Genomic DNA, 16,365 nt, shown 5'->3' on the forward strand with positions numbered 1-16,365 from the left:
GTCTCCCCTTTTGCAAGTCATGAGCCTTGGAAATCTTGGGCTGAAAGGCAGAGAAAGAAGAAGGGAGAGAGAGAGAGAGAGAGAGAGAGAGGTCTGTCCCCCTTTTGCAAACCATGAGCCTTGGAAATCCTGGGGGTGAAGGGCAGGGTACAGGGTTTGTACCCTGTTTTGCAAGCCATGAGCCTGGAAATCTTGGTGGAAAGGGGGGGGGGAGAGAGAGAGAGAGAGTTTTCTACCTTGTTTTGCAAGCAATGAGCCTTGGAGATGCTTTTGGTAAAGGGAAGGGGGTGTTCTACCCCGTTTTGCAAGCCATGAACTTTGGAGATGCTTTTGGTAAAGGGAAGAGAGAGAGAGAGAGCGCCCAGGCTTGTTTCCCCATTTTTCATGCCGAGACTGTAACCCTTGGGAAAGGTCCAGAGAGGGAGATATAGGGAGGGAACTGGTGCTTTCCCTCCCCCTTTAGATCTTTTGTATCATGCCCCAGTGTTTGACCCTCAACTTAGCCATGATTTTGGCCCCAAAAACTGCCCTTGACTTATACATGAGGCCGACTTATACATGAGTATATATGGTAGTTTATGTATTCCTATACTCTCTTGTATTTTTCACAGCAAACCTTCCTTGTAAGGTTTCGCAGGATAATGAGGAATCATCCCAAAGGGGAAGAACATGAATATTAATTAGAGGAAACATATATATAACTACTGTAACTAACACCAGACCTTGCACCATAGGAATTCCCACAGTGATATTTAAGGAAAGTTAATTACCATGTACTGTTATCGCAGTAGTGGATCTCTTTGTAGAAATAAAAATAATTCCACTGCTTCTCTACGTAGTATCAGCTAATAATGAGGAGAACTATTTCACCCCTTCCCACAGATCTTTTTCAACAGACATAACAGCTTGGGCTGTTTGCAGCTTCATCCAGAGCCCTCTTGGTTTTGGAAATGAAACAGAGATATTTTAAAGTGAAAATACTATAGTTGTTTCACATCCCTGGGCATGATAGATGGGTGGTTACTTTGTACTTAGTGTTTGCATACTCGTTTTAAGAGGATCATGGAGGTGATTGACACCTTTATTATGAAGAAAATAATCTGGATTTGAAGAGCTGGCCTTTTGTGAGTTTTGTCTTTGGCTATGAGAACACACAGCCATTCCAGAAGAGCAATTAATGATTTAAAGAATGATCCAGTATTACCTGCTTTTTCTGTCTTTATTCAAGTAGTTCCCATTTATTGTATATAACAATGCTAGATGGGAGCACATTTGCATTTTAAAATGCACAGTTGTGTCATTTGTGTAACAGTTTTAACTGTCATGGTTTTGTCCAATGCTCTGGAATACAAGTCATGGGATTTGTAGTTTCATAAAATATTTAGGAGATTATCGCTCCTGGAAATCCTGCTGGAATAGACGCAGGATTAAAAAGTCAAAACCAGGTGTTATCGCACTGAAGTACTGAGAACCTCACCAAATTACAAATTCCAGGATTCCAATGGATGGAACCATGGTAGTTAAAGTGATATCAAACTGTGTAGTGTAGATAACAATGTTATTATCCTAATCAAGATTGCCCAAGTGCTATTACATAGGCTATGATATCACAGTAACAGTACATGGTAATTAACTTTCCTTAAATATCACTGTGGGAATTTCTATGGTGCAAGGTCTGGTGTTAGTTACAGTGTGTGTGTGTGTGTGTGTGTGTGTGTGTGTGTGTGTGTGTGTGTGTGTGTTTCCTCTAATTAATATTCATGTTCTTCTCCTTTAGGATGCTTCTTCATTGTCCCGAGAATCCTTTAAAAGACTAATTTGCTGTGAAAAATACAAGAGAATGTTTATAAAGGAATACTCAGTGGATTGTGTCTACAGGAAATAACCAGGGAATGGGCATCAGCAATGTGGTCTCCTACTCCACAATCCTTTCAAAAAATCCAGATGGACTTTACATTATAGAGCCAGCTAGGTGCTGTTTTGCCCTTGCAAATTGTTTAGTACCATTTGCAAGGCCAGTCCTGAGAGTAGACAAATGATCTGCAATCACATGCTATCCTGGAAGTACCTGTCAATTTTCAATCCAGCACAGCTATGTTGGTTTAATTTTATTCTGTGCAACTGATGAACACAATCTTAGTCAAATTCCACTCCTTGAGGTTGCTGCTTCCCTTTATCAGCCTTATGGAGAAAACTCTCCTCCTAACTTCTCCTTGGCTGCTTGGAAATTAGTAGGTCATAGGAAAAAAAGACACATTTTCACTTCACATTTTCAGTCATGCTGAAGGATTCCTCTGCATTCAAAATGGAGAAAAGGTTAGGTATGGTGGATTGTAGGCTAAGCATTGAGAACTTTCTAATTATTACTGGATATAACAGTGTTTTTCCAAAAAATGAAAGTAAATTTCAAGCTTCCTGGCTAATAGGATCATGAATTTGGTAATCTGACACAAAGATAAATGGAGATAAGTTCATTCCTTAGCTAGTGAAACCTTTGGGCCTTTCTTGGCCTCCCCTGGCCTTCACAGCTATCCCGGATGCTTGAAAACTAGCTTAAAGTGGATTGCTCCAGTCCACTAGAGCTGTTTTAGGAGTCATGGGGCAGTCACAATCTGGTAGGGGATCATCCCTCCCAGTATTGCTAGAGTCTGGCATTAATCAAGTATAAATTCTCTGCTGAATTCTGCATAGGAATATTTGAAGCATATCAAACTTCATGTCAGGCCAAATATTTCTCCCAACTTCTCTCTCCGACTTTCAGTTTTGTAAGAGCATCACATGCGTATGTGTATGCACCATCAAGTAAGTCACTCTCATAACTCACCCTCTGGAGTCAGAAGATTCAGACACAGAGTCAGATTTCCAGGAATTTACAGTTCCAGGTGATGGTGGCTGAATCTGAGAACCTGAGGCCTTTGGCAGTAGGGGGCTTTACTCCCCAGAAGGAAATGGCAGACACATTGTCATTCTTTGCAAATCATTGAATAGAAAAGATGAGACGGTACCAATCCCACCAGCTGTTAAATTAGAGATGTGACTCATTAAGCACCTAGAAATATCACCCCATCATCATACTCACAAGTTTTGTATTTCTATTGCTATTCTCACAGTCTGCTTATATAGGTCAGTTCTTGAACCTTCCATTCCATGCATCTGAGCAAGTAGACTCCAGTCTACGAAAGCTCATTCTACCACTCTCTTTCTTTCAGTCAGTCAGTCTCAAAGATGCTACAAGATCCCCTTGGATACTGAAGTGCTAGTGTTTTGCTTCCTGTTATTGCACAGCTATAGCATTTTGAAGATTACAGATACACCTGTAGCAGTCTATAGTTACCAACTGTACCATGATGGATGGAATGACTTAATAACAAAACAGGATAGTTCACTGAATAATAATCATTATCTTGTTATAAGATTGCAACAAAACAAAGCAACAGCCTGTGATTCACTGAATTGTAATCACAATGTTGTTATAAGATTTCTCTCACCAAATTCTGGTCCACTGAAAAATAATCATTATGTCATTAAAGGTCAGTTAATGAAGTAGATGTGTTCCTGGACATTCTGTAACAGAAACACTGGAACCAGGCAGAAATAACATGGAAAAAATAGGGATAGGTTCCTATACAACCAAAAATAAGAGCAGTTCAGTGCATTTCAGCAAAGGTTTTATCCAAAACCAATAATACATGTGAAATGAAGCAACCAGATCAAGTGAGCCTAGTAATCAAAAACATTCTCAACCTTCTAAAGACCACATGAAAGCTTATTCCAAAATGCATCCAAGGATACTCCCCCCCCCCCTTTTACCAGCCTACACCTTTATTATGGTTTTGATGGCTAGACGTATAGGATGATGTTCTTTCTTTTTTGGGGATGACATTACAGGTGGGAGCTGGTAAGGCAGGCTTATCTGTTCTCCTACTTTTACATTTCATGCCTGCCAATTAAGGGATTCTAGAGCAAGGGTAGGCAACCTGCGGCCCGCGGGCCGGATGCGGCCCGGCAAGGCCTTGGGACCGGCCCCAGCCCGGTCCTGCCGCCGATTGCCGCCGGAGCCTTTGGTCTCTCCTGTGAGGGTGTGGGGCCTTTGGCCTATCAGGAGGAGGTGGGCAAGGGGGGGCAAGCGGCGGGCAAGGGGGGCAAGTGGTGGGCAAGGGGGGCAATTGTCTGTAGAAGCCTCAGAAACATGCATTTATATTAACAATTTTTTAAAATCAGCAATTTTTTTTTGCGTGTCCTCAATTTTTAAAAAAGTGTCCTCTATTTGAAATTTTTGTCCTACATTTGTTTATTTAATTTTTTAAAAAATTATTTAATTATTTACTTTTCGGCGTCAGCCCCCCAGTTGTCTGAGGGACAGCAACCTGGCCCCCGGCTCAAAAAAGTTGCCTACCCCTGTTCTAGAGGGAGCTGCTGTTTACCTTGCCCATTGTAGGCACACACACACACACAGTTACAGTAAGATTGCTTAGAGTAAAATCTCCCTTTCCTCACCTTAAACTTCATTGCATTGTTTACTACAGACATGCTGCTACAGCCTGACACTGAAAATCTGTCTTTCTTCAGCTTACCTTCACCATTCTCCCAATGCTGATGATGCTGCAAACCTTCCAGCTAGATAGAGGATGAAGAAAAAAGGGGAGCAGGGCATACATAAAAGGACTTCATAGAAAAGGCCTCTTTGTCATAGATATATGGCATTGTCAACAATTTTCTACCATCCCTTCTAGCAATTTGATCCATGCTTTTTCAACTATGATAGTTTGGTCTAATAATGAGCTTTGCATCTCAAATCTTATTAATCTGGGCAAAATTTCTCTTTCTGTGGTTTGGCTATCAGGAGCTTGTCCCAAGCAAGATGTTGAAAAAGCTGCTGCTCCAGAGACTAGAACACCGAACAATGGATGCAAGCTACAGGAAAAGAGATTCTGCCTCAACATCAGGAAGAACTTCCTGACAGTAGGAGCTGTTTGACAGTGGAACACACTCCCTCAGAGAGTGGTGGAATCTCCTTCCTCAGAGGTCTTTGAACAGAGGCTGGATGGCCATCTGTCGGAGATGTTTGATTGTGATTTCCTGCATGGCAGGGGGTTGGACTGGATGGCCCATTTGGCCTCTTCCAACTTTATGATTCTATGATTCCATGAATTTAACACTGAGTTTCTTAACATAGGGCAGAATCCAGAGTGATGTAACCATGATGACAGCACTCCTAATAGCATTTGGGGAACACTAAATGGCAAATCACTTTTGCAACAGAAGGTAATTTTTTGAAAGTTTTTCTTGGTGCAAATATTTTGGAAGTTACATATTTAAATACAGCTTTAATAGAAGGCCTACAATACAAATGAAACAATAAAAATCAGGAGCCAAGCAGAACAATAAAACAGATAAAAAAAACACCATGTGGGAAGTCCTGAAGTACCTCTCTGATTCTCAACCATAATAGTGATGAGCCAGCCTCAGGGAGAAGACAAGAATTGCATCTCAGCCTCAGAAGTTAACCTCAGTGATAAAAAAATTTGCAAAGAATAGAGAAGTTTTGCAAGGGACTTGCTCTTACAAATCTGTTGTCTGATGCAGTTTATAGAAGGAGAAAGGAATAAACATACTGCACTTAAAGAGTCTCATCGACCCATTTGATCCTGGCAGATAATGTGATTTTGCTAAAACAGGTCACTGCACATCCTCACTTTCAGTTACTTTGGGCCAATATAAATTTACTGTAGCATGAACAATTGCATTGCTTAACTTGACATCTTGAAGATTACATATGTCACTGTGGTATATTTTAATATGCTTACTTTAAAGCACAATTTTCCTCCTTTTTTAAATGGATACTACTGTTACAGTAGATGAATTCAGAATATTGCAAACCAATGCTGGGCTTCTGCTTCCAGAACAGTGGTATCCAGTAGATGTCTGAACTGTGTTACCCAAAGAAAAAGGGGGACTGGGGGAGTCCCCACCAACTATCACTTTATGTTGGGAAAATTAGCTTTGCAAGAAGCTGGGTAATCTTTACGACCATTTGCACCTGTGTATACTGGTAATAACTGAGTAGGGCTCCAGATGTGGGTGAATAAAAAGGGTTTTATTTAGAAAAAATCAGAATTCAGTCACAGACACAAGATACAATTCAAACAGACACACAGCATACAGAGCTAACTGGAAAGGAGGTTTGGACAGGGGATAACAGAGTTGGAGGGGGAGTGATAATTATCTGTCTGAGGAGCTTATCACTCAGCATTTAAAACCGGCTCCAGCCTCTTGGGCTGCAGCTAGGACGCGGGATGGAGGTGGGGATTATCACACACTAAATCACCATAGAATAGCTGGCCACCATCAGCCGAGGTCCCAACCATGCTCCACCAGCACTTTTTAAAAGTCAAAAAGCTTTCTGGCTTCTAAAAAGTGCTGGCGGAGAGCAGCTGGGAACTGGTTGGGACCCTGGCGGATGGTGGTTCAGCAGTGATTTAGTGTGCAATAATCCCCAGAAGGCTGAGCAATAAGCTCCTGAATAGCAGACCCACGGAAATTTGGAGTGGTTCAGACTGAGAGGTCTGAGGATGACACAGAAGATACACAGAGCACAGAAGTGTATGCATACTGTGTGCAAAGTGGCTAGGTTTTTGAGACTGATATCTATACCTGATAACAAGCCTCTGATGGTTTGCTTGATGATCTCTAGCACTGTAACAAAGATCTGATGACTTATCCCAAAAATTGGCAATGGGATTCTGGACTGGTTGATGGCTTTAATTTTAGTGTGACAAAAACAGCAATCAGGATATCCCCAGGATGGATGGATGAGGAAATTTGACTGCGAACACAACAGGGGGTAGCAGGAATGCTTTCAGTGCAAGGAGACCCTTCATCTCAAGGAGCAAAGGAAATGCAAATGACTTACTGGAAGGAAGGAGCAATTAGTATAACCATTTAGGCCCCTTTCCCACTAGCTTATAACGCAGATCAGGACGTGAATCATGGGTGCATTGTTCGCATTTGAGCGCGCATTCAATCCGCATTGCTCTGATATCGTTCTCATTGGAATTCAAATCTGACTCCCATGTGATCGAATTATCCTGTAAACCCCTAATCAGTGGATGATAAAGCGATTTAATTTAACAGTGCATTTTTAGTGAGTTTTCCTGTGCCTCCCAAGTCTGATTCGGGGCAAATGAATGGGAACGAAAGGGTGTCTGATTCAGGAACTTGGGGATGGGAGGAGCAGTGCTCAAGGGGCTGGCCTGGGGGTGTCACCCGCTTGTTCTCTTTCCTGCATTACTGGCACCATTTTCTCCCGTTTGCATAGCCTTTCCCCCAGTGGATTGGGAAGCAGGGTAAGGCAATCGTGCTACATTGACCTCCACATGCAGTAAACACATTATGCCCCCTGCAACCTCCCCCCCGCTCCACATTCATAGACCGATGTGTGAGGAGACCCATTGAACACCATTTTTAACTATTATTTTTTCTTTTTTCCTTTTTTTGCCTCTGCCTGAGCGGCTGAGCAGCAGATCGGCTTTGCATTACATGCCTGCTTGATCGCCCCCCAGACATACCAGGGAGCAATGGGAGAGGCAAAGGGATAAATAGAGGCTCCTGCTCAATTCCAGAGGAATTATGGAAAGACACAGAAGAGCCTCGGATGCAAAGGGATTTGGGGTAAAGAGAGGCTCCTTCTCTCTTCCAGGGATTTGGGGTAAATAAAGGCTCCTGCTCTCTTCCAGAGGAACTATGGGAAGACACAGAAGAGCCTCACAAGCAAAGGGATTTGGGGTAAATAGAGGCTCCTGCTCTCTTCCAGAGGAACTATGAGAAGACACAGAAGACCCTCGGATACAAAGGGGTTTAGGACGAATAGAGGCTCCTTCTCTCTTCCAGAGAATATACTTGAGGGGAATAGAGGCTCCCTCTCCTTCCCCAGAGGGGAAAAGTGCCTAAGCAGTTGATTGGCTGTGATGTCAAGCGCTTAAGTGCTTGACTGACAGCTGCTTTTTAAAAAAAGAGGTCCCGGAAGGGCAGTGTGAACGGGGAGCAAAATAACCTGCTTCAAATTATCACAGGGAAAATACCAATGGGAATGAAAACGGGGGTAAAAAAAACTGGGTCTGTTTGCACCTGTTTTTAATGGGAACAATGGGTCAGATTTGATTACGTCTCGGGGGGGAAAAATCAGTCAGAATCACAGTGAAATATGTCACTTTATATGCCCAGTGGGAATGGGGCCTTAGATATGATTGTCCTATTCCCTGGATCTGCACATGCTGGCCATGCTGCTTTTCTCTTGGTAACCTAACCGAGTGTTTCTGAAAGGTCATCAATCTCAAGAACACGTTGTCTCTAGATATGAAAAATGGGGACCCTAAAATACTGTGTGGGGTATGCAGGATGTGCTAACAGGTGGTTTTAACTTTCACACTGCAGCCGCTCACATGAACCACCCCCCTGAAATAAAAACTGCTTAAGAGGGCTAGGAAACATTTTGGATCAGACTGAAAAGTGGTTTGAAGGCTGCATTGGGAAAGGAAAGGGACATAAATTCTCTTCTGTTGATGTTGAATTTAGGCTTTAGTGTGTAGTATTGTCTTAGTGACCTGACATTATATTTCACGTATCCTAGTAACAGTGTAAGAATATCTAAGGTAGGAACGTCAGTTAGCATTTACTTAAAATTTTGCACTTTTTCCCTGTAAGTGTAGACAGGCCTGAACCCATTTCTGAAGCTGGCTCACCCAATACCATTTAGAGAATTAGGACATGCTCTTATACTTCATGTGCCCCCTATCCACTTTTCTCCCTTCTGCATGATAAAAAAGATATTGAGAAGAAATGTTCTTTAGCTTGCTTTAAGAAGAGAAGAATCAGACATGAACAAATGGCATTGCAATGTTGTTTTGAGTAAATGCACTACTCTTTTGGATTAAGTTGCAAGAAGACACTCACTTAGGGTACTAGGCCATCATAACTAATTGAATACTAAAGTGGTTGACTATAATGGGGTATGCTGTACTCTTTACTGTCACCTAGGCTGTTAGAGAGCCAGGAAGAAGAGACCGACTGCAGCCATGGTAGTCTAGGCTCATCATCCTGTCACTCTTAAGAAGCACTATCCCTTAAGGCAGAATGAAGTGCAGCCTGACATGTTGATTGATATCCTAAGGTCCAGAGGAATGACTGTACTGAATCAGCCCCTATTTACTGCTTCTTGCTGTGTGGATTGACTTCCACTATGATTACCCTTCAACAAAGAAGCTGTGGCAGGTTAGACAACTAGAGAAGACATGGGACAACTATACTATTGGTGATTAACTTAAGGGTTGTCCCTGTAATTTAATGTCAGTAACATTCATTCAGATAAACACATGACTGCATACTGAAAGCAAAGAGTATAACATTTGTTGTTAACTGCCATGAAGTGTAGCATAGAAATAGTAAATATTGGATCATTCCTGGCATTCTGTGAAAATGGAGTAAAGCTTGGAAAACGTAGCCTTCCAGCCAGCATGATCACATAATCCCCAACCAGCAGCATCCGCAGAAACTGGAAGCTGTAGTCTAAAAGCTAACTTTTCTAAGCAACAAAATGGAATGAATTTTGTGCAGTATGGCCACTGCCAGAGAGTCAAGACTAAATGATCAGTTGTCTTCTAGTACACAGAACAACCAACGGTGTAAATTAACAAAATATATTGGAGCTTCTTTATGAACTAATAGGAATTCTTGGTAAATTCAGTGTTAATATTTTATTGTTGTATTGATTGTAAATTGTACTAAGTGTCTTTTAAGGTTGTAATCCCGCCTCGATCTGTATGAGAGGTGGGAGGTATAAATAAACTATATTATTGTTGTTGTTGTTGTTGTTGTTATGAAGAGATTATGTATGCTGTTCACACTGTTGCCAAAATATTGATCTTCACACCTGTTAACTGTCCCATTGAGAGCCTGCCCTTTAGATTTCATCATTGATTACATCACTGGATGGTAGTTCCTTGGCCTGGAGCTTCTCATTGTTAGGAGTCTGGAAATACAGTAATAAGTGCCCTTTAGATAGTTAGGAAGAACCCTGGATAGCCCAGAGGTCCCATGCCTGTACCACAGGAGTGAAACCTGACCAGTTGTATATGCCTAAAGTGGACAGCTGGTGTACATTTGCTTATTGGGTGGGTGGGGATTACAAGCATATTTTGTCTTTCATTTCCATTAATGATTATTATGGGTTTCAAAAAACTTACATTTGGGGGAAAATATAATGAGGGCAAGCCCCCATCACCAGAAATAGGAGCTTCCCTCCTTATGCAAATAATTGGCATGGAGAGCTTGATCTGGATTGAGAGCACAATGGAGGCCATAAGGATTAAAGCTTCCCTACTTTGTCCCACCCTTCATTTCTCAACCTAGATCAGGCCCCAGTACTTTCAATGTAATTTTTTTAAACAAACCGTTTGTGAAACTACTAATTGCACGAATGTTGTTCCACAGAGTTTAGTCCTTTGTTAGAATGCAGCTTGGGAGCCTGGTATACTATGCCAAAGGCTTCAAAGAAAAAGTGAGTTTCAAAAAGAGATTTGAAAGAAGAAAGAGAGGTGGCATCAAGCAGGTATTCTTGAAAGCACACCAGGCAGACAATACCACAAGGCAAACAGGATGGACTATTGTGAGAGAGAACACAGTATTTGGGATGGCTCACAGGGAAGGAGCTAGAGCAGCTGAAACCACAAGATTATCAAAATGGAATATAAGAGCAAAGCGATAAGCGGGGCAAGACAAGTGAAGTCTTTGAAGATAAGGATCCGGAGCTCTGGATCCAGCAGCCAATGAGAAGCCAGTATAAGCAGATTTATAAAGGAGACTAACATAATCAGAACAAAAGGAAAAATATGCTATTCTCCTTCCTGTCTCTACCACAGGCCATGTACACACCCGTATCGGCCTGCCATAATCTCTTTTGTCAATCAGATTGGTGAAGGAAATGATGCAACAGTATGAAGTCAAAAGCTTTCATGGCCGGCATCCTTAGTTTTCTGTGGGTTTTTTGGACTATGTGGCCGTGTTCTAGAAGAGTTTATTCCTGATGTTTTGCCAGCATCTGTGGCTGGCATCTTCAGAAAATGTTGGCATAAAAGCGAGCTGGATATATATATACTGTGTGACCCTGAGTCTGGAGGAAATTCCATGTTAATCCGTGTATTGTTATGTTGTTGATAGCAGGGCCTCAGGATGGGAGGATATGCAAAGAATATTAGTGTCTGCTAATTGGTGATCATCATCTGCTGGGAAAGCCCCTGACCCTGGGTAGTTTCTCTGTGGAAAGCTGTGCAGCTGTAGACAAGTCTACATAGGGACCACCAAACACAGTGTACAAACACGAACCAAGGAACACGAGAGACACTGCAGACTGAGTCAGTCAGAAAAATCAACTGTAGCAGAACATGTTATAAACCATCCTGGGCATAAAATACTGTTTGATATCACTGAAATTCTTCACCATGCCAACAACTATCAGGTCAGAATGCACAGGGAAGCCATTGAAATCCATAAACATCTGGTTAATTTCAGCCGGAAAGAAGAAACCATTAAAGCGAACAAAGTTTGGCTACCAGTTCTGAAGAATAGCAAAATGAGGACTCAGCAAATGCAAATGATCAACTACCCAGGGTCAGGGGCTTTCCCTATAGCTCTAGTTTTGTAGTCTGGATCATAGATGGACCTTGGGAGGCTTTGAAGAAAACAGCTTCTGTTTTCTTAAGTATTACTAATTTAAATGGGATATACTGTATTCCTTGTTAGCCCTGTTAGGCTTACTGGTGTTTCCACAAGTCTAGGTATCTGCTTTCAATTTCCTCTCAACATCCCATGGGGGTAGAATTCAGAGACACAGCCATGCTCATCTGCAATATCAGTACGCAAAGGGATCTTCTTGCAGCACCTTTGAGACTAACTCAGTCTCCAAGGTGCTGCAAGATCTCTTTGTATCTCAATTTTGATTTCTTGGGTGCCTATTCAAGCCTTTTTGCCATTTTTCCTCCTTGTCTGGGGTAGGTAATACTTCTCTTTTCACCATCCAAATTATTCCTGTGGCTGTCTTTTTATCTTAGTGCTCCTGTCCGTCCCTAGATTTCCCAGAGAATTTAACAAGTAGTTGCTGGCCTTTTTAAAAAATCTGTATCTCTCTGTCTTGTCTCTCTCTCTCTCTCTCTCTCTCTCTCTTCCCTTACATCCTGTGTAATAAAATATATACTTTATTTTTAAAAAAATCTCTGACTCTTCTCTCATTTCTAATTCCCTGTTTTAGACACCCCAGTTTTGCTTCCCTCTACTTGGAATAATAGAATCAAACTTGGGCATTTTTATTTTTGCTTTAGGATAAAGATGTTACTGACACATGTTCCTCCTGAACATATGAACAGTCCATATCTAGATGAGGACACTGGTAACAAGCATTGCCTTGTTCTTAACCTGTATATAATACTGTGTACATTTTAAGAACTTTATCACAGATTAATAATAATAATAATAATAATAATATTTATATCCCTGCACTCAGGCAATCGGGACGGCTTACAGCATTAAAAATTATATATATCATATCCTCCAACCCTCCCCTCCCTTAAGATCGAATTAAACACTTTACCATTAAAACATGTTTAAAAGATCAATGACAATTTAGATAGTAAAATAACAATGGACAGGCAAACAGCAAACGGGATCAGTCCATTTCTTTCTCTTTTTGGTGGCTGGGCGTCTATTCAGGAAAGGCCTGCTGGAAGAGATCCATATGAACAGCTTTTTAAAAGCTGTCTAAGGTGATTATATGACAGATCTAATCCAGCAGACCATTCCATAGTCTGGGAGTGATAGCTGAAAAGGCCCTCTGGACAGTTGTAGATAACCTGGTTTGTATTGGTTGTAGCAGATTTCTCCCAGAGGACCTAAGTGCATGGGGTGGATTATATGGAAGGAGGCAGTCCCAGAGATATTTTGGACCCAAGCCATTTAGGGCTTTAAAGGTAATAGCCAACACCTTGTACTGGGACCAGAAACTAATGGGCAGTGAGTGAAGAGATCTTAAAATTGGTGTGATATGGTCTCTTCTAGATGTACCCGAGACCAGTCTGGCTGCCATATTTTGTACCAGTTGAAGTTTCCGGACCGAGCACAAGGGTAGCCCCACATAGAATGCATTACAGAAATCCAGACGTGAGGTCACCAGCGTGTGTACCATGATTTCAAGATCCCTGACTTCCACGAAAGAACACAGCTGGCGTATCAGCCTAAGCTAATAACAGGCATTCCTAACCATCGCATTCACTTGATTTGTCATTTGAATCGATGGAGCTAGGAGCACCCCCAGACTGTGAACACAGTCCTTAGAGGAGAGTGTGGCCCCATCCAGGACCGGAGGTTATATCCCAATGGCTGGGTTTGGGGCTGCTACCATAAGCAAGTACCTCCGTTTTGTCTGGATTCAGTTTTAATCTGTTTTCCCTCATTCAATCCATTACCGCCTTTAGTTGTAACCTGAATTTTGAAATTTACAGTACTGGAATACTTGAGTTAATGAAGTAAACTAAAGTAAACTTTGCATGGGTAAACAAAATAATTGGAACCCTCCAGCATGGTGTAGTGGTTTGAGTGTTGGACTAGGACACCGGCAGACCAGGGTTTGAATCCCCTGCTCAGCCGTGGAAACCCTTGTTCAAGTCACACTCTCTAAGCCTCAGAGGGCAAGGAGAAACTCTCTCTGAACAAGTTCTGGCAATAAAATCCCATGACAATGTTGTCTTAGTGTTGCTTCAAGTCAGAAATAACTTGAAGGCACAGAACAACAAATAGAACACTTAAAGGCTGGGGGTAATTGATGAAGGAGTCTTATTTGCTTTCTTCTTGTCTCTCTCTTTTGCTTTTTATGAATGTTCAGTAAGGCTTTCTGGAGGAAGCTGCTGTTTACCTTGCCTGGTCTAGGCAGACACACAGTAGCATTGATTACAGCAGAATCCTATTCTTTCCCAGTTCAAACTTTATTGCATTGTTTACTACAGATGTGCTGTTAAAACCAAACATCAAAAGTATGCATTTCTCCAGCCTTCTTTATAATCTTCCCAATGCTAATGCTGCTAAAAAAAACTAGAGAGAAGACAAGGAGGGAGGGAGGAAATCTAGAGAGTATAAAAATACAGTGCGCCCGCGTTATTCATGGGCACACTATATGTGGCTTTGAGCTTATGTGCTCAAGCTACGGGGAGTGCGCAGGGTGGCGTGTCCCATTCAGATGAATGGGGCTCCAGCATAGGCGGAATTCGCCTTACGCGGGGGGTCCAGAACGGATCCCCCGCGTAAGGCAAGGGTCCACTGTACTTTGTACAAATGAACTTCCTTATCAGAGATGTTGTTAACTGATCTATGCATATATCACTGCCACATATAAATATTTATTTTATCATGAGGTGACATGTATTTCTATATTAAATATGAAATTGGAGTCTTATCTTTAGCCTTTACGGGGTTTCTAGATGGCAGGAATTACTTTCTTCAGACTCCTACACATCAAGAAAACTTGTGCACCTCAATTTATTTCATTTCTCAACAGGTCATATACACAGTATGAACTTGGTATTGGTATTGCTATTCCAAATGAAATGTTGGTGTACTCAGCTACAGAATATAATATTTCCCTGGACTAAGTATAGCAGCCAAGATACTGAATAAATATCGGAGATCTGGAACAGACAATAAACTTCCTACACATCTCTTACTAGAAGAAATCTTTCTATCCTGTCAAGAAAAAATAAAATAAAATAAAAGAATGATAGGCACATTCCAGGGTAGTGTTGGCAGTAATCTATAAAGCATAGGTCATTGGTTTTCTGTAGTGTTTGTTCACAAACACATAATGACTGCCCTAGCTATCTATCAAACAGAATACATGTCAAGAAGTATTCTGCATTAGCTTGAGGAGATGAAGATTAGGAAGGATTTTAATTTAATTTAAAAGAATGGAAGTTTGAGTCACTACCAGTAAGGTACTTGGCAAACCCATGCATACAATAGGACACATCATTTTTATCACTCAGTTCCAATGTCAGTTAAGAAGGTGTATACTAAAATAATGACATGATGAGAAGTTGAGGAGAAGTCATGTTTTTTGACAAATGATGAGGCACATTTCTTCATGCAGTTCCTATGGCTCATATTTGTGGCAGGTAAGATAGACTTAAGTCATTATCTCTTTTATAGTGTGTGACTCAGAGATGCTGGAAAGCTGAATGTCTGCCAGCATCAGCTTCATCACTATGACTACCAGAGGACTACCCAGGGACATCACATTTTTTCCTGCCTTAGTAAAAGTATAAAAAACCAACAGTTGTTTTATCACCTCAAGAAAGTGAATATTTTGCTAAGGTTACAAGGTAATTTTACAAACATGAAAATTTCAGATTTCTCTCTCTCTCTCTCTCTCTCTCTCTCTCTCACACACACACACACACACACACAGGGCTCAAACAGACAAGCCAGAATGAAGCTGCTTTGGGGCACATTGGAGGTGTGCTGTTTAAATGATGCATGCGTCCTAAGAGGCCAGAAGCTGAGCCAAAGCTGCACTCTGGTCCATAGAACTGGAATGTGGCTTTGGTGTGGCTTCCGGCCCCTTAGGACGCATGCATCATTTAAACAGCATACCTCCAATGTGACCTGAAGCAGCTTTATTTTGATTTGTCTGTTCGGGCCCTAAGTCACCTTCACATGTTATTTGTGCTGAGGCCCATGCACCTGAAAGAGTCTGTAAGACCATGCCTCTGTCCTTGCCCTGGATGACATCTACGTTGCCTGCCACCCACATGTAATCTAAATGTCTCATTTAGGAACTCTATCTTCATACACTGATGGCTCCAGTGTTAGTGGGGTAGGGAAGCTGTTCTGGGTTTAATATGAACTTTAAAAGAACTATTCAGAGTAATGAATGCTATCCTCTAAATGAATTCATCTCCTTGGACAGAACCTTTAAAGCTAAGTGCAGACTCACCACCCCACTGACACTGGAGCTGCCTTTGCTCATAAACTCCCAAGGAAGTCTAATGTGTGTAGGCTTCCTGATTACAGATGCCCATGCTAATATTTAGGATATTTAGGGCCATAGCCAAAGAAGTGACCCTGCAATCTCTTTCAGTGCATGTTGACACTTCATATGTCTAACATGGGGTGTCAATAGATAAGCATTCTGTATGTTGTTGTTGTTGCTGTTGTGTGTCTTTGTTTCTGACTTACAGTGGCCCTAAGGTGAACCTATAATGGGGTTTTCTTGGTAAGATTTGTTCAGAGGAGGTTTATCATTGCCTTTCCCTGAGGCTGAGAGCATGT

The 16,365-nt window shown here is 41.6% G+C and overlaps 1 protein-coding gene across 4 annotated transcripts in view; it reads left to right on the plus strand.

Moving 5' to 3' along the window:
* NPAS2 (neuronal PAS domain protein 2) overlaps window positions 1-16,365 on the plus strand; it is a 104,341-nt gene that overhangs the window by 13,868 nt on the left and 74,108 nt on the right. Inside the window, exon 1 of one of the 4 annotated variants that reach the window (XM_042460966.1) lies at window positions 5,208-5,265. The exons of the other annotated variants lie outside the window; for them this stretch is intronic. Within the exon in view, the coding sequence (XP_042316900.1) occupies window positions 5,240-5,265 (26 nt within the window). The 5' untranslated portion in view covers window positions 5,208-5,239. Of the gene's footprint in view, window positions 1-5,207; window positions 5,266-16,365 lie in introns of those variants that run through there. 4 annotated transcript variants of the gene reach the window in all.

This window comes from Sceloporus undulatus, chromosome 3 (assembly GCF_019175285.1).
Source record: "Sceloporus undulatus isolate JIND9_A2432 ecotype Alabama chromosome 3, SceUnd_v1.1, whole genome shotgun sequence".
In the NCBI taxonomy this organism is placed as follows: Eukaryota; Metazoa; Chordata; class Lepidosauria; order Squamata; family Phrynosomatidae; genus Sceloporus; species Sceloporus undulatus.